Below are 24,489 nucleotides of genomic sequence, written 5' to 3'. Positions count from 1 at the left end.
ACTTCCTTCTCTAGGGGATCTTTCCAACCCAGGGATCAAACCTGCATCTGACTCCAGCATTACAGGCAGTCTGCTGTATTGCAGGCAGATTCTTTACCGACGGAGCTGCTGGGGAAGCCCTAAAGGTCGCTAAGTGAGTATAGGCCGAATTTGTATTTTGAGTGTTGGGGAAGGAGAGTATTTGGAACTTAGGCCTGATATGACCTTTGTCATGTCACCTGATGTCGACTCTGTCCCTCCCTGTCTGTGTGTGGTATGAGAGGTCCAGCACTGGTTAGACCACTTGGCCTTCCAAGCCTGTAGCTCTCAGGGAGGAGAGATTGAGGGCTGGGACTCACTAATCCCTCTGCAACTTTCTAGGTCATCAGCACCACCAAAAGACACATTAGAGACACAGTCCTGAGAGCAGCAATAAATTGAGATTAATTAAAAACTAAAAAAAAAAAGAAATTATATTTAGTGTGTAATTTACAGTATGTTTAAAAAAAACCACACATTTTCTGTGGGAAATCACTTATTTCCCTTTGATTAGCCAACGGCATGTTGAGGATCTGTAGTTGATGGAAGACCCATTGATCAGTTGTGCTCAAACTCACAGCCTAGGGTAAGTGGGAACTTCTGAAGAACAACACGCAGAACTGTCCAAGAGTTAAGGACTCAGGACCTTGGGTGGGGTCATTTGGAGTAAAGGCCTGCTCAGAAATCCGGAGGCCCCAAGTTCTTCCTTGCCTGGCTCAGATATTTCAGCAGACTATTTCCATTTCCCCCTCTCTGGGCTCTCTTTCTGGGTTTGGTAGCAAGAGTCTGCCTTGCAGAAAGACTCTGAACATCCATTGAGTACCTCTGAAGGGGCTCAGGAGTCTATGAAAAGGAAGGCAAGAGAAAATACAGTGATACGTGAAGAGCAGGGCCAGCACACAGAGAAACCTCTCTGCCATTTGGACTCAAAAGAGCAGAAAAGCATTTTGTGACAGGGAAGGAGCTCAGTATCAAAATTTAGGAGTGGCAGTTTCCTGTGTTCTCTTGGATGGCCCCTACCTCTCCTCAGCCCCTGACCCTACACCTGCTGCCGATATATGAGCCAGGATACGCAGGGGACAAATACCACTGAGTTCTGGCTGTCTACCCAGATTGCTCCAGGATCTTGGGTGCCTGTAAGCCTGAAAAACAAAATGTAGCTCTTCCAGACAGCTCACCCCACCTGAATTCCATTTCTGTTTATTGAATATCTGGGAGCACGGAATAGCTATTAGGTCTTGTAGCATCACTTGAGAAGTTTAAAATGACACCAGGTCTCATCCAAGGCTAGTTAGACCAGTGTGACCCAGATATCAGCGTTCTAACCTGCGGCCAGGTTGTGAAACACTGTTTTATGCTCTGAAGAAACTCACCAGCTTAGTGTGCATGTGAACTTTGGTATTAATTCATTCCCTGATAGCTCAATTGGTAAAGAATCCACCTGCAATGCGGGAGACCTGGGTTCGATTCCTGGGTTGGGAAGATCCCCTGGAGAAGGGAAAGACTACCTACTCCAGTATTCTGGCCTGGAGAATTCCATGGACTGTATAGTCCATGGGATTGCATAGAGTTGGACACGACTGAGTGACTTTCACTTTAATCCGAGTGCATCACCCAACTTGATACATTTCTCATTGCTTTGGAGAAAAGGAATAGTGGGTGAAGCATAGGGTAGGGTGGGGCAACTCAGAGCCAGGCCAGGTGTTGGTGTCCAGAGAGACAGATCGCTCCTGCTCACCCCAGTCCTCTCTGCAGGAACAGCCAGGCCAGGTGTGTCCCAGCATCTCTCATCCTCCGGAATGTGCTCCCTTCACCCTTTGGCACGGAGAAGGGCGAGTTTGTTAGGCTTCAGGGGATGGCTGGAGTCCCATCAGTTTAGAAAGGCATCTGCTGGGTAGTGTGGGAGGACGGATGACTGTAAGATCTGAAGCTTGAAACCAGATAACAGATATTTAAATGTGAATGTTCCTGTTACAGATGCCCCCAGGAGCTAGTGATAGGCACATGGGAAATCAGGGCTGGAGAAAATAAATTGCTTTTTACATTAGCCTTCTCCTCAAGCCTCTATCAGATCTGGGATTTTTCTGGAAGTTTCCTCTTCTTTAGCTCTGATGATGCTATGCTCTTCTTGTTTGTTCATGCATTGAAGAGTTAATATGTGCCTGCAGGTTACAGGGCTATGCTAAATATATATGTATTTTAAAAATATGTCTTCAAGGAGTTTGCAATCTAGTGGAGATGGATAAATAAACAATTTTGAGGAGTCAAAAGGTACAGATTAAAAAAAAATTTGAGAATGCATAGCGGTAAGTGTATTGATGGAGCCATGTACAGGAGAGTGTGTGACTCAGTGGAAGAAAGGTCCTCTAACTTTCCCCTGAGGGCACAGCACTGGGTCAAGGCTCCCTCCCTCCCTGCTGATGGCTTCTTTATTGGGGCTCCTGCTCTCTCATCCTGCTACCCTCAGAGTTCTTCAAATTCTTCCTCTGGCCATCTCCTCGCTCTCCTCTCCTCTCCCTTCCTACACTCCTGCCTTTGACTTGCTCAGCTGCTCTCCTCTCTCCCTTCCTACACTCTTGCCTTTGACTTGCTCAGCTGCCTCCAGCATTTTATCAGGACACCACAAGTAAGTGGTTTCCAGAGCTGTCTTCACACCGGGCTCAGGTTTCCAACAGCCTACTGGATCTAGCCCTGGATGTCAGCATCTCAAATGTATCACCTCCCTGCCCTGCTGGGGACCAACCAATCTCCACCCCCAGTTCTTCCCCATGTTTCTCAGCCACCTCACCCTATGTCCACGTGACACCTTGTCCACAGTTCTCCTTTATTTCTTCCATCATAGGCATCCCCTCTGTTGTCCCCTTCTCCTCCTGCCCTCAATCTTTCCCAGCATCAGGGTCTTTTCCTGTGAGTTGACTCTTTGCATTAGGCAGCTTAAGTATTGGAGCTTCAGCATCAATCCTTCCAATGAATATTCAGGGTTGATTTTCTTTAGGTCACCAACTCAATGGGCATGAGTTTGAGCAAACTCCAGGAGATAGTTAAGGACAGGGATGTGCTGCACTTCTTGGAGTTGCAAAGAGTCGGACATGACGAGCAACTGAACAGCAGCAGGCATCCTCACGGCCAGGCCCCAGGTCAGGTGCCTACTGGCACCAGCCATGGCTATTTCAGGTGCATGCTTGAAGCTGGACTCCCAGGTTTCAGTTCTTCCCTTCCCTGTGTCCCTCCCCTCAGTGCTGTCTTATCCTTCCCAACATGAGGGGCTGACCGTGTCATCCCAGCTCCCGTGATTTCCAATTGCCTCTCTGATGAAGTGGGAACTTCTTCGCCTGGTATTTAAGGTCCTCTGCATTGCGACCCCAATTTGTTTTCCCAGCTCTATCTCCTGTAACTTCCCTACCTATACCATGCTTCAGTCAAATGGAATGACCCACAGTTATCTGGACATCCTCCATGTCCCCCAGCCTTCCTGCTGCACTCATGCCCTTTCTTCTGCCTCCAGCCCCTTCTCCTGGTTTATCATTGAAGAAAGACTGCAAGGCTCACGCCTTCATCAGCTTTTCCAAGGAACCCATCCTGAAACCCGCAGCCAGATGTGACCTCCGTCCTCTGTACCACCATTTCCCTCACCTCACCATTACTCCTACAGTGTCTCTTTCCCTTCGCTGAAGGGGATGCTCCTAGAGCCAGGGAATTGCGTCTTACTCGTCTGTGTTTCATTGTCTCCTCTAGCACCGAGCTTTGGAAAGAGAAGGTAAATACTCACTGGACTGATTGCCTTGTGTCCAGGTGGAGGGCCTGTTTAAGGGAGCCACGGACTCGTGAGGGCTGGAGTTAATTACCTGCAGTCCCACTAGCTTCAATTCTGAGAGCTTCTGTGACACAAGGACCTGAAGAGGGACCTCGTCTCTGCTTAGCAGGAGCCCCTGAGCTGCTGGGCAGTGGGGTGGGGAGTTGGGTGGGGGGTGGGAGTGTGCCGGGAGGGGGTGTGTGTGAAGCAGCCCCACAAGCAAAGGCTCAGCCTTCTCCCCCTGCAGATGTGGACGAGTGCCTGGAGAACAATGGTGGCTGCCAGCACACCTGCGTCAACGTCATGGGGAGCTACGAGTGCCGCTGCAAGGAGGGCTTCTTCCTGAGCGACAATCAGCACACGTGCATTCACCGCTCAGAAGGTATCTCTGCTTGGCCGGGGGGAGGCGGGGAGAGGGGCAGGGTCACATCTGAGAGTCCCCCTACCCCCCAGTGACTCTAGAGGGAAAGCGTGCCGTGTGTAAAGTCTGGAGGCCTGATGAGTACGCAGGGTATTTCAGCTTCACCTTCTTCACCTGGCGAAATGAGAGAGTTGGTCTGGGTGAGATCTGAGGTCTCTTCAGACTCTCACAGTTGCTGATTCTAATCTCTAAATAGAGCACATTTCAAACATGACGATGTCTCAGAAGAAATGATCTGCCAAGTTTTTGAAAAAGGTGCTGCAAAGCACAGCACCAAGTGCAAGCCTGCTCTTAGTGGGGAGGGCGGGAGGGGCTGGAGCCTTCCTGTGGAGACTCAGTAAACGGCCCTGTTTTCAGCAAGAGCGGGCCTTCCCTATACTTTGTAGTTTTGAACTCTGACCTCTGGGATTCCAGGGGGCAGGTGGACCCCTTCCCCAGACTGGGGGGTCTCTATTTTAGGGTTTCCTTCACCCATATTGCCATTCACCATTTCTCCATAAATTTGCATAAAACTCTCCTCTGATGGCTTTCGTTCTGTCTGCTTTGTGTTTATATCTATTTTCTTTTTCTGTTAGTTCAGTGGATTGTCAGGAGGGAAAGGCATTAAGTTCTTGTGGCCAGCCAGCCATTTTTAACTCAGTGCTGTGGTTTCCATTCTTCCCTGCTCTTTCTTAAGCCACAGAACCACACTTTGATGGCTGTATGTCTCCCATGGCTGTCCGTGCCTGCTTTTAAGGGAAGTGCTCCAAATACTAGACTATGAACCCCTTTGTGCTGCTTGTTCATCCTCATAAGTTAAAATGAGGTGATTTTCAGTTTTTCTGCTATTTAATCACAAGATTTATAGATTTATTATTTTAATTGTGGTAGTTCAGGTGATTTTTCAAGGGTTTCTTTGTGGAAGATGATTTTTGCCTCATTTTCCAAGAATGATGGCTCCTTCCTTAGCCCTCACCAGCTGTTTGGGTACTAAGAAGAGGAGTCAGAGAAATGGGGAGTTGGATGCCCTTATCCCCCAGCCTGCTCACTGTCAGAGTGTGAGCTGGTTACGCATAGCCCCTGGCTCTGATCAGGTGATCTTTTATCTCTTTAGGTGTGGCCCTTGACTGAGTGGCAGGTTTGATTTTCATTTCCCCTGCAGGGTTCTCTGGACTCTTCCATGAGCTGTGCCTCTTGTTGGAGGCTGAATTAAGAGGCCAGCAGCACGAGAATGATCCTGATCTCAGGACCCCTCCCCTTTGGTTGCTCAAAGCTGCTTCCTGGAAAGTCCCTCTGGCTTCCTCTTCAGGTGGCGGGGAGGTAGAGCTGGTGGTCCTGTAGGTAGAGCTGTGCTTGAACACCCCCAGTATGGGTCCCATCTCTCGTGAAGCCACTGGCAGTGATTAAGACCTTCTCTTACCCTCGCTCCTCCAGAGCAGTGATTCAGCCCCTTTCTCCTGTCCCCAAGTCCCCAGACTGATTATAGACACAGGCTCCTCGGACTGCAAGACCATAAGAGCAGGTCCTTTCCACAATCTGTATTTTCTAAGTTTTTTTATGATTCAGACATTCTTAGAACCCCTAAAGAGTGTTTAAAATGAGCATATTTGTTTGGGGCTATAACCCAAGTCCAAGTATTGGAGTTGTGTTCTGGAAGCACTCTGTGATTTTCTGTTGTGTTTCAACCTGGCTGCTGAGTGAATTCACAGTGGCGTGAGCCCACAGATTAGAGCAGTTTGCAGCTGCCCAATTCCATTGTAGGGTTTTAACTCTCCAAATCGGAGAAGGCAATGGCACCCCACTCCAGTACTCTTGCCTGGAAAATCCCATGGACGGAGAAGCCTGGTAGGCTGCAGTCCATGGGGTCTCTAAGAGTCGGGCACAACTGAGCGACTTCACTTTCACTTTTCACTTTCATGCATTGGAGAAGGAAATGGCAACCCACTCCAGTGTTCCGGAGAATCCCAGGGATGGGGGAGCCTAGTGGGCTGCCGTCTCTGGGGTCGCGCAGAGTTGGACACGACTGAAGCGACTTAGCAGCAGCAGCAACTCTCCAAATAGAGCCAGCTGTAAACAGTATTCCCCTTAGGATGCCCTCCTTGAAGTGCACATTAAACTCCCGAAATCTATATTAAAATAGACTTTAAAATCCACAGCTGATCCTTTAAAAATGGTTGAAAGAAGGTAAACACTGCAAGCTAGTATTTTCTAGAGTCATCAATGTTGTTATTAATAATTATATACTAAATGTTCTTTAATATAAGGGATCACACTAGTTAATTCCGAGAGAAACTCAAGCTATTTGTGTTTTTTTCATCCTTAGAGACCCCAAAGTTCTGATAAAGAGACTGTGTGTTTTCACCCATGTAATGGGGGTAGGCTGGAGAGAGACACATGGCCCCAGTCTGCCTTTGTCCCTATTCATGGGTGCTCAGGCTCTCAAAATGAGCATTCCTCTTTTGTTTTGTCCTCTCTGAGAATATTTCTAAATGTTTGCACCTCTGCCTTTTTAGAGTATTGGGCAAGGTGGCAGGTTAGTGAGTAAGGGGCTGTGCTGTTAACAGGGGCTATTTCTTCCTTTTCTTGCCCTATTTGCAAAGCTTATTTTTATTCAGTTTCCAATAATGTACTTCAGTGAGACCCTGGGCCAGGGGTCCCCCAGAATGGGATATTTTTCAGGTTTCTGAGCTGTTTCCTTCCTGGTGAACTAACAGTCCTAAACATAACTGTCCAGGCAGTTTCTGGGATAGCCAGGACCCTAGCTGGGTCGCCCAGTTTGGACCAGTCCATCTGCCTACCCTAGCAGTGGCCTTGTTTTGAGTCAGGTACTCTGAAAAGCTTCGGGGGCCCCTCTTAAAAAGCCCCTAGCATTCCCAGAGCCATTTAAACCTTTAGTGTCTTCTGGTAACTTTAGGTCTTGCTTGATATGATATGACATCAGGGGGCAACTTCTTTGTGCATCCCCATGGTATCTGGTGCACAGTCAGTTCTTACAAAATATTGCTTGTGCAAATGAATTGCTCTGAGAAGCAGTAAAGTTCACTTTGCAAACATCTTAACAGACTTGTGAACGGAATGAAAAAGAAAAAGAGGAAGAAGCAGCTGATTTGTATGGGAGTGTACTTTGGGGTGCTTCCCCCATCCCCCACCCTGGGAACCATCTTGTGCAGCCCAGCATCAGAAACATCTGAAAGGCCGGCATGAGATGTGGAGGATAGTCTCCTGTAGGGAAGGGAAATAATGTTTCTACTGCTGCCTTTTCTTGGGCACTGTTACATTTACCCCCAGATGCTCCTGGAGCCTGTTATTGTAAATGCCCTGCTGATCCAAGAACAACTGTAATGCTGGCTGTAATGCTGGCTCCTTCTTAGGAGGACAGGGTGCTTCCTGGAGGCAGCTCCCACCTCCTGTGGCATCTTAGTACTGGGAGCAAATAATGTCTTCAGAAATCACTGGCCCAAGCCAAGAGAAAGCTCCCCCCTCCAACCCAGTGCAAGCTTCTTTCTGTGTTAATTGACAGCAGCCCTTGGCACGGGTGAATGGATCCCAACCGCCTCCAGCAGATTGAGTGCTGGAGCTCAAACAGCTCGTAACTGTCAGATAAAAAACAAGGTTTTAAGAGAATGTGGGATGTATTAGCTGTTGCCCTCTCTTTTGGAATAGAAATGACATCTGTGTATTAAAACAACCATTCCAGTTAAGCATAGATCCATGGGGCCCATGGTGAGATTTGGAGAGAAATGACTTTTGACTTCATTAGAACCAATTGGCTAAGGTTTTAGGGGCACAATACAGAGCAGTATTGGATACTGGAAAAGTCGAATGAAATCTTTTTGTACTCATGTTAAAAGAGTGCCACTTCCAGTATTAGAAAATGTCTTGTCAGCGCAGAATCAATGAGAACAAAATCCCTACTCTTTTTTTTAAAAATATTTTTTATTTTTTAAATGTTTTTTATTATAAAATCCCTACTCTTAAAAATGTTTTAGAGTTACATTGCACAAATGCAAAAAAGCATCACATGAATACATACCTATTTAGTTCAGTTCAGTCACTCAGTCATGTCTGACTCTTTGCAACCCAATAGACTGCAGCACACCAGGCTTCCCTGTCCATCACCAACTCCCAGAGCTTGCTCAAACTGATGTCCATCGAGTCGGTGATGCCATTCAACCATCTCATCCTCTGTCGTCCCCTTCTCCTCCTGTCTTCAATCTTTCCCAGCATCAGGGTCTTTTCTAATGAGTCAGTTCTTCGCATCAGGTGGCCAAAGTATTGACGCTTCACCTTCAGCATCAGTCCTTCCAATGAATATTCAGGACTGATTTCCTTTAGGATGGACTGGTTGGATCTCCCATGCAGTCCAAGGGACTCTCAAGAGTCTTCTCCAACACCACAGTTCAAAAGCATCAATTCTTTGGTGCTCAGCTTTCTTTATGGTCCAATTCTCACATCCATAATGACTACTGGAAAAACCATAGCTTTGACTATATGGACCTTTGTCGGTAAAGTAATGTCTCTGCTTTTTATTTTTTTTTTAATAAAATTATTTTTTTTTAAAGAAATGAGGTCATTAGGAGATGGAATCAGCTGCCCCTCACCCCTCTCAGTCTAGATGAAGATGATGTCTCTGCTTTTTAATATGCTGTCTAGGTTGGTCGGAGCTTTTCTTCCAAGGAGCAAGCATCTTTTGATTTCATGGCTGCAGTTACCATCTGCAGTAATTTTGGAGCCCAAGAAAATAAAGTATCTTACTGAACCCCATGAACAGTATGAATAAGAAAAAAAGATATGACATACCTATTAATGTTGTGCAAACCAGGGAGAGGTTTTGAGAATACTCTTGGGTATGATAACAGTTCCTGCAGAGTGCTAGGATATGGCAGAGTCCTAAAGAATCGGTATTGAGAAGAGGCATGAAGCTGGCAAACCACACAGATGTCTGCTTTACTGCAACCCCATCAGTTAGACGCATGCTAACCCATCTAGGAAAATAACTCCCTTCCCACCATATTTATCACAAGATCAGGCCTAATGAAAATTTCAGTTTACTCGGGAAGGATTTTACAGCAGCTCAAGGAAACCACATGTATGAGGTCTCTGTTTCTGTTCTTTTTGCTGTTGACCTCTGAGCCTGCTGAGGGAGGGCCCAGGAACTAAATGAAGGTGGTCACATAAGAGAGGTCCCTGGGCAGGTGTCCAAGGGATGATGCCAAAATACAGAAGTAGTCACAGTGGCCTCCAAAGTGTGGATTTGGTGGGGGTAGAGAGGAGGGTTGAAATTTTCTGAAAATCATCTTCGAGAATATATGAAAAGGAGGACTTCCCTGGTTAAGACTCGGCTCCAAATGTAGGGGGCTTGGGTTCCATCCCTGGTCAGAGACCTAAGATCCCATATGCTGCAGAGCATGGTGCTCCCCTGCCCCCCCAAAAAGAATATGTGAAAAGGTTGAGAATCTTCACCTATCTGCAGATTTTTGTAGAGAGATTCTCCTTTTCTGTTTGCATTCTTGATCAGCATGGGTAACAGCATGGAAGAGATGAGTCTGAGGACAAGTTCCTGGGGTCCACAGGTTCTGATTCCACATCCAAAACAGAGCTCCTAGTGGTACTTCTTTTTTTTTAATTTTTTGATCACACCACATGGGATCTTAGTTCCCTGCCCAGGGACTGAACCCAGGCCCTCTGCAGTGAAAGCATGGAGTCCTAACCACTGGACCGTGAGGGAATTCCCTCCTAGTGGGTACTTTCTTCTTAGTGTATTGCGTGGGCTCCTATCTCTTTTGGAGAATTGAAATGTCCTATCTTTTGGGTGACATAAGAAAATTTTCACATCTCTGTTAACTGGCTTGATATGAATGACATATTCTTGTAAAATGTGGGGCTGATGGACATCCAGACAGGCAGGTCTGTGGCGTGCCTGCCAGCCCCTCCAGACACTCCAGGGCTCTGGATTCTGGTGCAACCCGGTCATCGGCTGCATGCTGCTGTTTTGCAGAGGGTCTGAGCTGCATGAATAAGAATCATGGCTGTAGTCACATCTGCAAGGAGGCCCCGAAGGGCAGTGTTGCCTGCGAGTGCAGGCCAGGCTTTGAGCTGGCCAAGAACCAGAGAGATTGCATCTGTAAGTACAGACTGGTACCCCACCCCTCCCTGCACCCTGGGAACCATGAGCCATCCTACCCCAGAGGTTGTCTTGTGCAGCCCAGCATCAGAAACATCAGGGAAGGCAGCTGGCATGAGATACAGAGAATAGTCTCATGTAGGGAAGGAAAATGATGTTTCTAAAGGGACCAGTCAGAAGGAGCTCACACTCAGGAGTGAGGAATGTGAATGCTGGGGGACAGGTCTCCCTCTTTCCATGGAATAAAATAAAATTCCCTCATTTGGCAACTCTTTGATACCCACTTCCTGCTTCTTGTGCAAGCCTCATCTACCTCCTTTCTCCAAACACCAAACTCAGTACTTTTGGAAGATAGTTCCCATTCTTTCATGCCTTCAAGGCTTTTCCAAGCCTCCTCCCCGTCCTGGCTTGGTGAATTCTCACTCAATATTTACTTACTTAGTTTTGGCTGTGCTGGGTCTTTGTTGCTGCAGGTGGGCTTTCTCTAGTTGTGACGAGCAGAGGCTAACTCTTCTCTGTGGTGCTCGGGCTTCTCATTGCAGAGGCTTCTCTTGTTATAGAGCACTGGGCTCCAGGGTGCACGGCCTTCAGTCGTTGCAGCACCACGGGCTTAAGTGCATGTGGGATCTTCCCAGACCAGGAATCGAACTTGTGTCCCCTACATTGCCAGGTGGATTCTTATCCACTGTACCACCAGAAAAGTCCCCACTCAGTTTTTAATATCCTGCCTAACTTCTAATGATAAAGATAATAGGTACTTTGGGAGAGCATTTATTATGTGCAAAGGCTTATCTAAAAAGGTACCATATTCCATTTAATTCTTACAGGCATCACCTTATGAGCCAAGCTGAGAAAACTGTGGAGAAGGTAAAGCTGTAAGGTCACAGAGGGAGCAAGTGGCAAATGTAGGATTCACACATAGATCTAGCCTAACTGTAAGGCTTGCGCTCCTAATCACCATGCTACACGACCTCAGAAGCAGTCCCCGATGGCCTCAGACCAGGCAGCCAGTTTGTATTCTGGCTCCCACAGTGTTGTTTATTCCTCAATCATAGCACGTGGCTCTGTGGGTTGAAATGTATGTTTATGTGTTTGTTTCTCCAGCTATGAACCTCTCCAAGTCAGGGATTTTGTCTTACTTTTGCCTCTTGGTCTTGTCCTGGATGTGTCCAATACACATTTGTATAATGGATGAGTCAGTACATGGTGTACACAGTCCAGATGCAGCTGCCCCGGGATGAAGAAACACAATAATAGCTCCAACGGATAACAGGAAACAACCACCATTAAAGGTGTTTCTAAACCACTATTTATGCCGGAGGAAACACTGAGGGTTTCCTTTTAGGAACTCTTCCCAAAGTCACTGGGCTTCCGTGGTGGTTCAGCTGGTGAAGAATCCGCCTGCTAATGCAGGAGACATATGAGATGTGGGTTCCATCCCTGGAGGAGGAAATGGCAACCCACTCCAATATTCTTGCTTGGAAGATTCCATAGAGGAGCCTGGTGGGCTGCAGGCCATGGGGTCTCAAAGAGTTGAACATGGCTGAGTGAACATGCACCTCTATTACATTTTGGGGTTTCTCAGGTGGCTCAGCAGGTAAAGAATCTGCTTGCAAATGCAGGAGATGCAGGAGTCATGGATTCGATCCCTGGGTCAGGAAGATCCCCTGGAGAAGGGCATGGCAACCCGCTCCAGTACTCTTGCCTGGAGAATCCCTTGGACAGAGGAGCCTGGCAGACTGCAGTCCCTAGTGTTGAAGAGAGTTGGACTGAGCATGCACGCGGCATGCCCAAAGTCATGGACCTTCTAGAAGATGCCCGCAGTTTGCTAGGGTTGGTTGTTTACAGTGAGTAGACCCCCGTGGTTAAGAGATGGAGAGACAGGGACTTCCCTGGTGGTCCAGTGGCTGAAACTCCGCACTCCCAATGCAGGGGGCCCAGGTTTGATTCCTGGTTGGGGAACTAGTTCCCACATGCCGCTACTAAGACCTGGTGCAGCCAAATAAATAAATATTTTTTAAAAAATTGAGATGGAGAGACAGTTTTGCTGGTGAGAGACTTCTCTCTGGTATTTCCATCGCAAAGCAGAGCGCGGCCTCATAGCCTGACACACTAGGGCTGATGCTACCATCACCATCGGCAGGTTCTGACAGCCTCATAGGGCCCTAAAAGGGGGACTGGCTACAGCTGTCTTCAAAAAGAGGACCCAGGTCTCTGCAGGAGACTCACCTGTGGATGAGATCCAGCATTTTACAGCCTTTCAGGAGCCAGTAGGCTACCTGAGAGCTTATTTTTAAAGATTTAAAATGTTTTAAAGATATAATTGCTCAAATAATACCATAAGATTATATTCAGATAATATTATAAAACTTGAAATAATTTTTTAAAAACCCAGAATTTCACCACATAATCCAGCTGTTTTGCTTTTCTCATATTCCTATTTAGTTGTTGACATGCATATGCAATTATTACACAGCTATAATCACAGAACATTTTCTTTCTTACAGCACAAATATAGTTTTAGTTCTTTTACATTAAAAAATTTAAAATGATTGTATAAGAATTTAAACAGTCCGAAGAAACATATAACCTTCCCCCCTTCCCATTTCCTTTGCCAGAGGTAACCACTGTTCGGTTTGATGAACAGATAGTTTTGTGGTTGGCTTTCTTCCCCTCCTTGGCTTGTTATCAATGTGTTCATACACAGTCTTTGTAATTATTGGTTAATGTTGCATTAACTGTGCGAAGAGTCATCATTTCCTCTGATTACCCTCCCTTCTAACTAATCAGATATAATCTGATGAGAGAAATCCTAACATATACATATAAATTAAATACCATCTGTTCCAGACATAAAACGTGAAAGCATTTCCAAATGTCCTAGTACTTCTTCTGATAGAGCAGAGCACTAGTTTAGAATCTTTTGGTGTCATTTCCTTTAAACAGTGAAGATCTCCCTCCACCTTCGCATCTCTGTCTTCCCATATAGTGTTGCTCAGATCTGTCTTTCAGCATTTCTACAAATCTTATCATGACTGCTTGCTTACATAGACAGGGATATGGACTGGGTCAAGGGTCTTTTATGCACAGTCCCTAGTACATGCTAGGGGCCTGAAGACTTCCTGAATGAAAATCAGAGCTCTTCCGGAGTAAACACAGCCCCAGGTGTGGACATCAGTGTTCGATGTGTCAATTCATTTTCTCTTAGTGACCTGTAACCATGGAAACGGTGGATGCCAGCACTCCTGTGAGGACACTGCTGAAGGCCCAGAGTGTAGCTGCCATCCTCAGTACAAGATGCACTCGGATGGGAGGAGCTGCCTCGGTGAATGGTGACCCCAACACTGGGTTAGGGCCTTCCCCAGCCTGCTTGCCACTAACCCAACCCTAACCCAAACCCTAAGTATTAATAGCGTTTGGAACCAGAGGTAGGGTGTTGCCAGTGCACTTGCCCTCGGGTTCCATGCTGCTTCACATGGGGCAGGGGGACCCTCCAGACCTGGAATGGGGGCCCTTTCCTCCCTGTGAGGACTCGGAGAGCCCTTGATCCTCTCCTGGACTAGGCTGCTCCCAGAGCTGGTATTCTGGAGATTGGAACAACACCTCCCAAGAGACCAGGGCAACCGAAGTTACAGCTAGCTGTTCATTGTGACAGGGTGGCCTTTGCTGTCAGCAGAAGCCAGAGTTGCATACTTACAGCTGGATGCCTGCCCTGTCCATCATGATGTGTCCTTTGCTGGCTCCATTTTAGAGGTTCCCCGATCCAAGATTCTTTTTGTCCTGAACTAGGGGTTCTGAAGTGAATCTGAAGCTTGTATTCCCCAGGGTCTGTGGTCAGTACAATATAATAAAAAAACTCTTTCCCATATTTAATGTCTATTAAGGCTCTGTGGCCATGTAACACAGAGCCTCATTGCAACATGTTTTTGTTGAGCAAAGAGTCACATTTCTCACATTGTTCTCGTGTCTGGGATTTCCAAGGAAGTGGTTGTGCTGGGGATGAACAATCTGACTCATTCAGTCTGAGAACTGTGCTTTTTGCGTCTCTTGCAGAGCGAGAGGACATTGCCCTGGAGGTGATGGAGGGCAATGCCACATCTGTGGCAGATGGGGATAAACGGGTGAAACGGCGGCTGCTCATGGGTAGGTGCCTCACACACACCCCCAGCCCAGCCACTGCATTGTCCCTTTCCCTCCCCAACTTACGGCCTCAGGACTGAACCTGGGGCCATGTGCCCCAGACCAGTTGGACCAGAGTCAGCAGCTCCTGTCCAGCTGGGGTATGTCTGTTCTCCATCCAGGACCATCCAGGACCCTTGGTCTGGTGGGAAGAACATCGGTCCAGCCATCAGCGTAGCTGGTTAGCATCTGAAACTTGCCATGGGACTTGGACAAACCGTGTCCTAGTCTTCCTCTAAAATGGATGTAATACAGTTGATCTCTTCGGGCTATCAGGAAGCTCAGTTGACAATAATATGCCAAAGTGCTCAGAGTCCACTGCCTGGGACTTACTGGGTGGTCAGTACATGTCAGATCCCCTCTCCACTGAGTAACTATGAAGAGAGAGGCATTTGGGGCAGCCCCTGCTTAGCATGGCACTTTGGCTGGGTTTTTGTCCACTGAGTCTTCTAGTTAAGACTCAGCCAGTGTTAATGGCAGGATAGATGAATGGAGAAGGGTGGCACTTGGCTGAGGGACACAGGGAGGTCTGCCAGCGGGCCCGCTGGAGCTGGAGGCCACAGACAGCAGACGCTCAGCCTTGGCTGTGGGGCGGGAATCAAGCAGCTCCTTTGATGTTATTATTCTGGAGAAAGCTTGGCTTGATTTAAATGAAACTGATCTTTTGATAGCTTCTGGATGTAACGGTCAGGTAAGATATTAAGCAGCCGTTGGTTACCAGGCAGGTGACATTTCTGAGCTCTTTTCTGCTCTGCCCTATTAAAATTATTATTTTTAATTGCCTTAGAACAGTATATATGAATAATATTAAAACCTTAAAGTGTTAATTAGTGCTTAATAGTACTTGTAATGAAATAGATCATTTCCCTGTCTCATAACTTGCCATTTGCCAGCGGCCACAATTTTTAATTCTCCTGGTTGTTTCTTCTCCTGACTTACCCTCCCGCATATTTCTGAAAAGGGAAGTGTATATAGTTACTTCTTGATGTCAGGTGTTTTTTTTCCCTGCACCACAGGGTTCATGGGATCTTAGTTCCCTGACCAGTTATCGAACTTGCATCCTAGGCAATGAGAGCACAAAGTCTTAAGCACTAGACTGCCAGGGAATTCCCCTGATGCATCAGTTTTAAGTGTTAGTTTTTTACTTCCTACTACAGAGGATTAAGTTGTTAAGCTCCCTGTTGACCCCCTCCCCCAATACACACACAACTCCCTCATACCCTTAATATGCTGTTATTCAGTCACTAAGTTGTGTCCAGCTCTTTGCAACCCAATGGACTATAGCCTGCCAGGTTCCTCTGTCCATGGGATTCTCCAGGCAAGAATACTGGAGTGGGTTGCCATTTCCTTCTCCAGGGGATCTTCCCAACCCAGGAATTGAACCCAGGTTTCCTGCATTAGGGCAGATTTTTTACCAACTGGGCTGTGAGAGAAGCTAGTTTTCTTAATACCTCTTACCATTTTTTTTTTTTTTTTCAAATTTCTGGCAGACCTCTAAAACCCTTTACAATGTGTTCAAATACAGCAGATAACTTGCCAATTCCATTTTTTACAAAAAAGTCACTCCAGTGGGGCCTCCCTCCTGGGCCAGTGGCATACCTGTCATCTTGGCCTTCCCTGGGGCCCCCACTTGGAAATTCCCTTCCCCATGCTCCTGCTTTGCTGGATCCCATGGCTTCTGTTTTGCTAGTTTGCAAGGGTAGGTAGATATTTTTTTTAAAAACTCTGCACACCTGAAAATGCCTTTATAGTTTACCTTCCCCCTTTCTTAAGAATTTGGCTTAGTAGAGTTCAAAGTTGGGAAGAATATTCGGTCAGAGTTGTGAATAATGCCCTGTTGTTTTGAACATTCAGTGTTCTTTCCAGAAGTCTAATTCTTGATTCTTTGTGTGAAACCTATAAGAGCTTCTCTCTGGGTGTTTTCAGGGTCTTAACGTTGTCCCTGGTAATCTGAAATTTCACGACAGTGTCCCCCACTGAAGGATTTGTCTCACCTGTTATACTGAGCACTTAGTAGGCCTTTTCAGGAGGGACATTCGCATCCCTAGGTTCCAAGAAATTTTCTTTAATTTTTCTTTCAATAATTTTCTTTACTTTTCTCAGTCTTTCTGAAACTCCTGTTAGTTGACTATTGTAACTCCTGGTTTGCTCCTCAAATTTACTTCATTTTTCTCTTCTTGATATTTACTTCCTAGGAGATCCTTCATTCCCCTCACTAAACTTTCTATAGGGTTCTTCTTATATTTCAGCCTTCATATTTTAATTTTTCAAGAACTTTACTTTGGTATTTTGTTTTTGGAACTTGTTCTTATTTCATGGATGGTTTTCTTACCTCCCTGAGGAAATTAATGATAAGATTTTCTAACTTCTCTGTTGTTCCCCTGTACTAGCTTTGTTTTCCCCAGATTCCTTGTCCCATGTTTGTGTGACTTGATGTATTATTTCATACTAGAGGCTTTCCTGAAATGGATGGTGATCCTCGGCTGACTTTTCATATTTAAAGGTGGAATATTGAAAAGCCACTCGGATAATCTGTCAGCTGGTGGGCTTTATGCTTGGTGGACTAGGCAGTGGCTTAGTCATTTCATCTGGAGATCTTCAGATGCCAATATCTGCAAGTCTATTACTTGGGCAGGTCAGTTTAACTGCAGAGAAATCCTCCGTCTCCTGCTGGGGTTATTTAGGCTTGGCTGCCAGCGTCCCAGGAAATAGGGAGACACAGGGTGAAAGTGAGAGATCGCTCTTCTCACAGTATAGACTTTCCCCTGACAGCATCTCCCCTTCCTTCCTCTGCTATTTCTGGTGCCCGTGAGTCCAGAGTTTCTCTGGTCTGGCTTTTTCAGAGATTATATTAACCTGCTTTAGCCTGAATAGGGATGAGCTATGGGCTATGGAATTAAGATGGGTATCCGGGGGCTTACTTGTTATATGGACTCTCAAATCAGTCTTCATATTTTAACTCCATCCTTACCTCTGCCTCTCGAGTAACTTTAGTGCTTCCAATTACCGAGCCCCTCTGGGATTCTGTGGCTCACATGAGCTGACCACTTGTTGGCATCTCTCTGCAGACTGCAAGGGTTTAACTGCTAGTTACCGTTCCTCCATTGACATGCCACTTCCAGAAGATTTGACATCTTTCATCTATTATTTTCTATTTTATTTGTCCTTAAGGATTTATACTTAAATTTTTATTTACTCTCATTTTAGTGAGGTTTGGAGAGGAAACAGAGATAAACATATTTGTTCTATCTGTCATATTTAATCAGAACTAAGTTTGTCCCCCAAGACTTCACAAAGAGGTAGTTTTGGGGGTAAAATCAGTTTCTGGTAGCTAAATGCTAACAGTTGGATGAATGTTGAATAGCATTTGTGTAATACTTGGAATTAATGCAGAGCTAAAAAGTTGTTACCTGATTGTTACTCATCTCTACAGATATGATTTAGTAACTGCAGCTGAGTTTTTGCACAGCCATAACATGTCTTTCTCCTTTCAAGGAAAGGTAAACTTCTAATCTGAGTTACTGGGCAGTTGCCGAGGAAGTCATTGGTCTGCAGGAAGGGAAGGGCTGGGATGGGTGATATTTCCCCTTTCTCACTTTGCCCATAACACACAGTGAACAGAGAAGGTTCAGGTTGAAGGAAGGAACATCCCCCTTGGCTCTGTTCCGCATTCGCATCTAGCCTGCTAGAAGAGGTTGTCATACTTAGCCTCTTTAGTGTCTTCACTGAAGAACATTTGGTTCTTTAGTGACTTCACACCTGCCAGGAACTTTTCGTGTTTTCACATCTGCCAGTAGAGAGGAAAGCAGGCTGGCAAGGGCGTCTGTGCCCCCTGTCATCCTGTCAGGTTTCTTGGGGAGATGTCACTTGTTTATCTGGCTGCTCTGGATCTTAGCTGTGGCACGTGAGGTCTTTTAGTTGCAGCACGTATGATCTTTAGTTGCAGCATGTGAGCTCTTGGTTGCAGCATGTGGGATCTAGTTCCCCAACCAGGGATTGAGCCCGGGTCCCCTGCATTGGGAGCGCAGAGTCTTAGCCACCACTGGGGAAGTCCTGATGTCACTTATGTAGATAGGGAATGGGGAGGAGCTGCACTTGTTCTTCCTCTATCTCACCTGTGGGTGGCAGAGACTTGGGGTATGGCTGTGAGTACCCCACATACTCCCTGACGTTCATGAATTTTTGTCAAGTATTACCACTGCACGATGTCCCTTTCCTCCCAGCTGTGTCAGCACTTCTCTATGAAGCTAACTGCCTCTTTCTCACCTTCCTGGCAGAAACGTGTGCTGTCAACAATGGAGGCTGTGACCGCACCTGCAAGGATACTTCGACAGGGGTTCATTGCAGTTGTCCCGTCGGCTTCACGCTCCAGATGGATGGAAAGACCTGTAAAGGTAGCCTGGGCCTCTCCATGCAGCTCACCTGGGGGAGTAAAGGCAGTTCTCCCCCTCCACGCCTCCTGAGCGACTCCAGATTTGCTTATGATTCATATTGATCAAAAGAAAGCGTTTCTTCCCTAGGCTAGTAGAAGGTTATAATTGAGGAAGCGTAATTAGAACTGACTTAATTACAGTAACTGTAGAGAAGGTCAGCTTCTACAGGCACAATCCATTTCAGGCAGTGGCCTTTTTAGAAAAAAGCAGTCGTTCACGGAAACATTCATTTCCAGGAGATAATATCATCCTATCATAAATAACAGCCAAGATTGTTATCCAGAGAGCTTAATGAATGTACCATTAACATGTAGTAATGAATAGAGACCCCAGTTACTTAGTATTTCATGGGCAAGAGTACAAAGGCATCGTTCTTTAATGTGACTAAAAAAAAGTAGATAAACAGTTACCAGATGGAACAGAAAAGATAAGATTAATCAAGTATCAGAAATCATTTAAAAGCATTGAGGCTATTTAATCATTATGTAATTTGCCAAAACAAATATTCTAGTTCCTTATAGTTTAAATCATTAAACTGGAATGGGAAGTATAGAAGAGGAAGCCATCTCATCTTGAGAGACCAGTGCAGGCATGAGAAAGTAATAGGGCATCCCCATTTTCCCTTAGTTTGTTTCCTTAATGCCGGTTAAGAGAAGGGCAGCCTAAGTCCGAATTCTCCAGGGTATGAGGCACTTGTCTTTCAAAACGGGTTAAGCCAGGCAAGAGAAGTTGTGTAAGATGGAAAACATCAGTAAACATCCTTAAATGCCTTTATGGGTCTCTTTCTGTTTCAGAGAATAATGAAGCACGCACAATAGCACTTCAGGGATTTGTGGCTAACAAGGCAAGTACCGCTGTCTGATTTGCCGATGCTTGCCTGTTACAGATATTGATGAGTGCCAGACGCGCAATGGAGGGTGTGATCATTTCTGCAGAAACACCGTGGGCAGTTTTGACTGCAGCTGCAAAAAGGGATTTAAGTTATTAACAGATGAGAAGTCTTGCCAAGGTATGTTCTGAAACATAGCTGTGCCCTGCAGTGCCCACTGTTTGGATTAAAGAAGACGAAACCTCACTTGGGCCGAGACCAGCTCTCTGGGCTTCTCAACGGAGTCGTTAATCCAACCTCCAGCCTGTGCTTCACTTTTTTCATCTGTTAGATAAAATAAAAACATGAGTTAGCTCACAGGTATATTTTGGAAATTCAGTTGATGATTAGAGAACACCTCAAAGAACCTGTGTGGTGTGATTACAGCCAGAGCTTGCTGCTAGAAATGGGTCACAGAATGCAAGCAGGGTTGTGTTAGGGCTGAGATGATGAATATGTTCCCTTTTCTAAAACTTCCTTGAGTGTTATGGATTTGCTAACAAAATTTGGTACAAAAAGATGTTGATTTAATTAACATATCTTTTCTCAGCAAAAAGTTGGGGTCAACTAATTGGTCCCTTTCTTATAGGCCTTGTTTGAATGACCAGCCTTTGGTGTTTGGGGCAAGGGTAGGGGATGAGGGAGAGAGGGGACTGAGTGGAGGAGAGGCTGGGCAGTCCTTGGGCAGGATGTCAAAACCCCTTCTCAGACACATCTTCCCACGTAACGGATGTTTTAAGGGAACTTCTCAGGGTAGCTGTTATGGATCTTAATAATTGTTTTGGACAGCGATAAGCTGTTTTGGGTTGAGGGGGCATCATTTATATTTCCAGATGAGCACCTTGTATGCCCTATTGACATGCAGAAAGAAACCCACAGGAAAGATGTGCTGGCATTTATTCCTGTTTCATTTCTGAGAATAAGAACAGCTTAATTTATTTTGTTAGAAGTCCCACAAAATCAGAAAAAAAAAATCTGATTTCACTTCAGATAATAAAGATACAACATTCTTTAAAAAAATCTTATGGTCTTAAAATCTTCAGTTTCTCTCTTGGTTTTTTCCTTCTTGATACATAATTTGTCAGACTCTTCACATATAGCCCCCTTTAAAGTCAGCGAGTTCATTTTAGATAACTACTGCGTGATTTTCTTCTGTTTGACTTGGAAAGAAAATTTACTGTTCCACATGATGTTTCATAATGTATAGAGCAAGAAATACTATTTAAGCTGTGTAAACACATTAAAAAGGAATTAGAAAAGTGATCTCATTATTTTTGGCAAAGCAAGAGCCCTTTGTGAGCAGCCAAAGTTAGCTACCGAACAAGCCCACATTCTCAGCAACTGGCTGGTATTAATAACAGAATTCATAGAATGACATCAATTGCTACAGAGCAAATAGACTTTTTCTCATTTTTCACTGATCAGTCTTGGTAGAACAAATATTTGCACAGAACAAACTTACTAAAGAAATTTCCAGGACTTCTGGGAAAAAGTGGATGAAGAGGTTTTTTAAGATTTTGTTCTTTTTTATTTCATGTTTTTCATTCCTCCAGTTCCTTCCAAATGTTTGTTTTTTATTAACGAAGTTTCTCATGGCACAGTTGGTGTTGTCAAAGGGATCTAGCAATGGTCTAGTTGGCTTGCACTGAGTCCTGCCCTGGTCCTGGTCTATCCATCTGGGGACACAAGTCATAACTGTTAAAATCTTCCCAAGAGTTGAGGAAGTGAAACCCTGAAATTCCAGTGTACGGGAAAGATATGAGAACAGACCAGGGAAGAAGAGATGATTAGATCGAAGAATGCGGCCTCCTGAGGCTAGTTTCCATGACCTCTACTGAAGCCAAGGAGGCTTCCATGCTGAACCAGGAAGGGAGAGGTCTCCTGGGACTGAAACAGGAGGGAGGAACAAAGCCAAAAGATTGGCCAAAAGGATCTAGTTTGGTACTTAAGCACCACATTTCAGGGTCTGCAATAGAAAATTACTGAGGATGTTAATGTTAATGCATTTTTTTTTCTTTTAGTGCAGAGGGCATTAAAGCTCAGGATCAACTGGTCTCCTGGGGCCAGAAGACAAATTCTGGCTAGACTCAAAAGAGAAATCTCCAGCTCAAGTGTTTTCTCTTTTTAACTGAAGATAGCTTATAACATTACTATGGCTCTTTTACCAATTAGTAATAGAATAGTAATAACGCACAGTTCAGTTCAGTTCAGTCGCTCAGTCGTGTCCGACTCTTTGTGACCCCATTAATCGCAGCATGCCAGGCCTCCCTGTCTATCACCAACTCCCAGAGTTTACTCAAACTCACGTCCATCGAGTTGGTGATGCCATCCAGCCATCTCATCCTCGGTCGTCCCCTTCTCCTCCTGCCCCCAATTCCTCCCAGCATCAGTCTTTTCCAATGAGTCAACTCTTCACATGAGGTGGCCAAAGTACTGGAGTTTCAGCTTTAGCATCAGTCCTTCCAGTGAACACCCAGGACTGATCTCCTTTAGAATGGACTGGTTGGATCTCTTTGCAGTCCAAGGGACTCTCAAGAGTCTTCTCCAACACCACAGTTCAAAAGCATCAATTCTTCAGCGCTCAGCTTTCTTCACAGCCCAACTCTCACATCCATACATGACCACTGGAAAAACCATAGCCTTGACTAGAAGGACCTTTGTTGGCAAAGTAATGTCTCTGCTTTTGAATATGCTATCTAGGTTGGTCATAACTTTTCTTCCAAGGAGTAAGCGTCTTTTAATTTCATGGCTGCAGTCACCATCTGCAGTGATTTTGGAGCCCCCCAAAATAAAGTCTGACACTGTTTCCACTGTTTCCCCATCTATTTCCCATGAAGTGACATGACCAGATGCCATGATCTTAGTTTTCTGAATGTTGAACTTTAAGCCAGCTTTTTCACTTTCCTCTTTCACTTTCATCAAGAGGCTTTTTAGTTCCTCTTCACTTTCTGCCATAAGGGTGGTGTCATCTGAATATCTGAGGTTATTGATATTTCTCCCGGCAATCTTGATTCCAGCTTGTGCTTCTTCCAGTCCAGCATTTCTCATGATGTACTCTGCATAGAAGTTAAATAAGCAGGGTGACAATATACAGCCTTGTCGGACTCATTTTCCTATTTGGAACCAGTCTGTTGTTCTATGTCCAGTTCTAACTGTTGCTTTCTGACCTGCATATAGGCTTCTCAAGAGGCAGGTCAGGTGGTCTGGTATTCCCATCTCTTTCAGAATTTTCCACAGTTTATTGTGATCCACACAGTCAAAGGCTTTGGCGCACAGGCCGCACCTTAATAGTTTACAATCATTTTTAGGTATGTTAGGGCTTCCCTGATAGCTCAGATGGTAAAGAATCTGCCTGCAGTGAGGGGGACCAGGGTTCGATCCCTGGGTGGGGAAGATCCCCTGGAGGAGGGTATGGCAACCCACTCCAATATTCTTGCCTGGAGAATTCCATAGACAGAGGAACCTAGTGGGCTACAGTCCATGAGATCACAAACAGCTGGACACGACTGAGTGACTTTCACTTCTCTTTCACTTTTAGGTATGTTATTTCACTTGACTTCATTTCAGTATCTTAAATTGCTCAGCCCTGCAAATAAGCATGGGTGAGAGAGACCCACCTGCAAATAAGCATGGGTGAGAGAGACCCACTGAGCTTTTTAGTTTGCAATAGCACTTGGCAATAAGGGTCCTGGCTGTGAATATACTTATTGTGGGTTGCTCAACACTTTCTTTAATACAAGTGAGCAGGGAGAGCTGATAGGTAATTCTTTGTTGTTTTTGTTATCGGTCAGCAACTAGTGTTCTTATGAGCTTGTTTTTCTCTCCGCTTGCCCCTCAGAGTCAGTTTCAGCTCCCCTCTCCCTTTGACAATTACAGATGTGGATGAATGCTCTCTGGATAGGACCTGTGACCACAGCTGCGTCAACCACCCGGGCACCTTCACATGTGCTTGCAACGAAGGGTACACCCTCTATGGCTTTACCCACTGCGGAGGTGAGCAGAGTCCCTCTAGAGTCAGATGAGGCTGGGCCTTACTCCTAAGGTTTCCTGAGATCAGGGCCAATTTTTCTAGCTTGGGAGCTGGACTGGACATACCAGTCACTTAACAGTAGTAGAGAATCCCTCAGTTCAAGGGAAGCATCTGCTGTGGGAAATCTCACATTGATGCCTTTAATTCATCAAGTGTGAAATGGAGCAGAGAGAAGAGCTGAACTCTTTTAGCGGTGAATGCTTTATGGAGTTTATTGATGTTGTTGTACTCAGAGAATGGAGGGTCTCTCAGGAGCTGATGCACTGTCTGCTGGAACTTCCCAACAGATAGTGAAGTCACAGTCCTCAGAGAGGCTTGGCGGCGCACCAACTGATTCCACAGTCTTATTGTGCATAGGGGCTGGCTGCGGGGCTTGGTTCGAGCTCTTTGAGCTGATCTTCATGCAGGTCTCTCAGCTGGAAGTGGGACCACGGACCCTATCTCTCTGCTCTGAGCCCTTGAAGCAACATCTTCTGATGTCTCATGACCTTACGGCCAAGTAGACTATAGCCCAAGTCAGATTTGGTGTCACTCTGCACCCTCTAATCATCAGATGCATTTAGCAATCTTTGAGAATGCAGATTCTGATTCTTATTCTAAATGGCTAGACTTCCAAGGTGATTTTGGGGATCTGAGGATATGGG

At 45.5% G+C, this 24,489-nt stretch overlaps 1 protein-coding gene across 5 annotated transcripts in view; it reads left to right on the top strand.

Moving 5' to 3' along the window:
- SCUBE2 (signal peptide, CUB domain and EGF like domain containing 2) overlaps positions 1 to 24,489 on the top strand; it is a 70,153-nt gene that overhangs the window by 9,317 nt on the left and 36,347 nt on the right. For 3 of the 5 annotated variants that reach the window (XM_018059519.1, XM_018059515.1, XM_018059516.1), the window contains 7 exons: positions 4,059 to 4,193; positions 10,210 to 10,335; positions 13,544 to 13,660; positions 14,389 to 14,478; positions 18,792 to 18,908; positions 19,834 to 19,956; positions 23,692 to 23,808. In XM_018059519.1, coding sequence (XP_017915008.1) covers positions 4,059 to 4,193; positions 10,210 to 10,335; positions 13,544 to 13,660; positions 14,389 to 14,478; positions 18,792 to 18,908; positions 19,834 to 19,956; positions 23,692 to 23,808 — 825 coding nt within the window. Of the gene's footprint in view, positions 1 to 3,095; positions 3,776 to 4,058; positions 4,194 to 10,209; positions 10,336 to 13,543; positions 13,661 to 14,388; positions 14,479 to 18,791; positions 18,909 to 19,833; positions 19,957 to 23,691; positions 23,809 to 24,489 lie in introns of those variants that run through there. The other 2 variants (XM_018059518.1, XM_018059517.1) reach the window with 2 other exon arrangements.

The sequence above is a fragment of the Capra hircus genome, chromosome 15, assembly GCF_001704415.2.
Source record: "Capra hircus breed San Clemente chromosome 15, ASM170441v1, whole genome shotgun sequence".
In the NCBI taxonomy this organism is placed as follows: domain Eukaryota; kingdom Metazoa; phylum Chordata; class Mammalia; order Artiodactyla; family Bovidae; genus Capra; species Capra hircus.
Note: the sequence above shows the minus strand (reverse complement) of the source record. Positions and strands in the feature narration are given on the sequence as shown.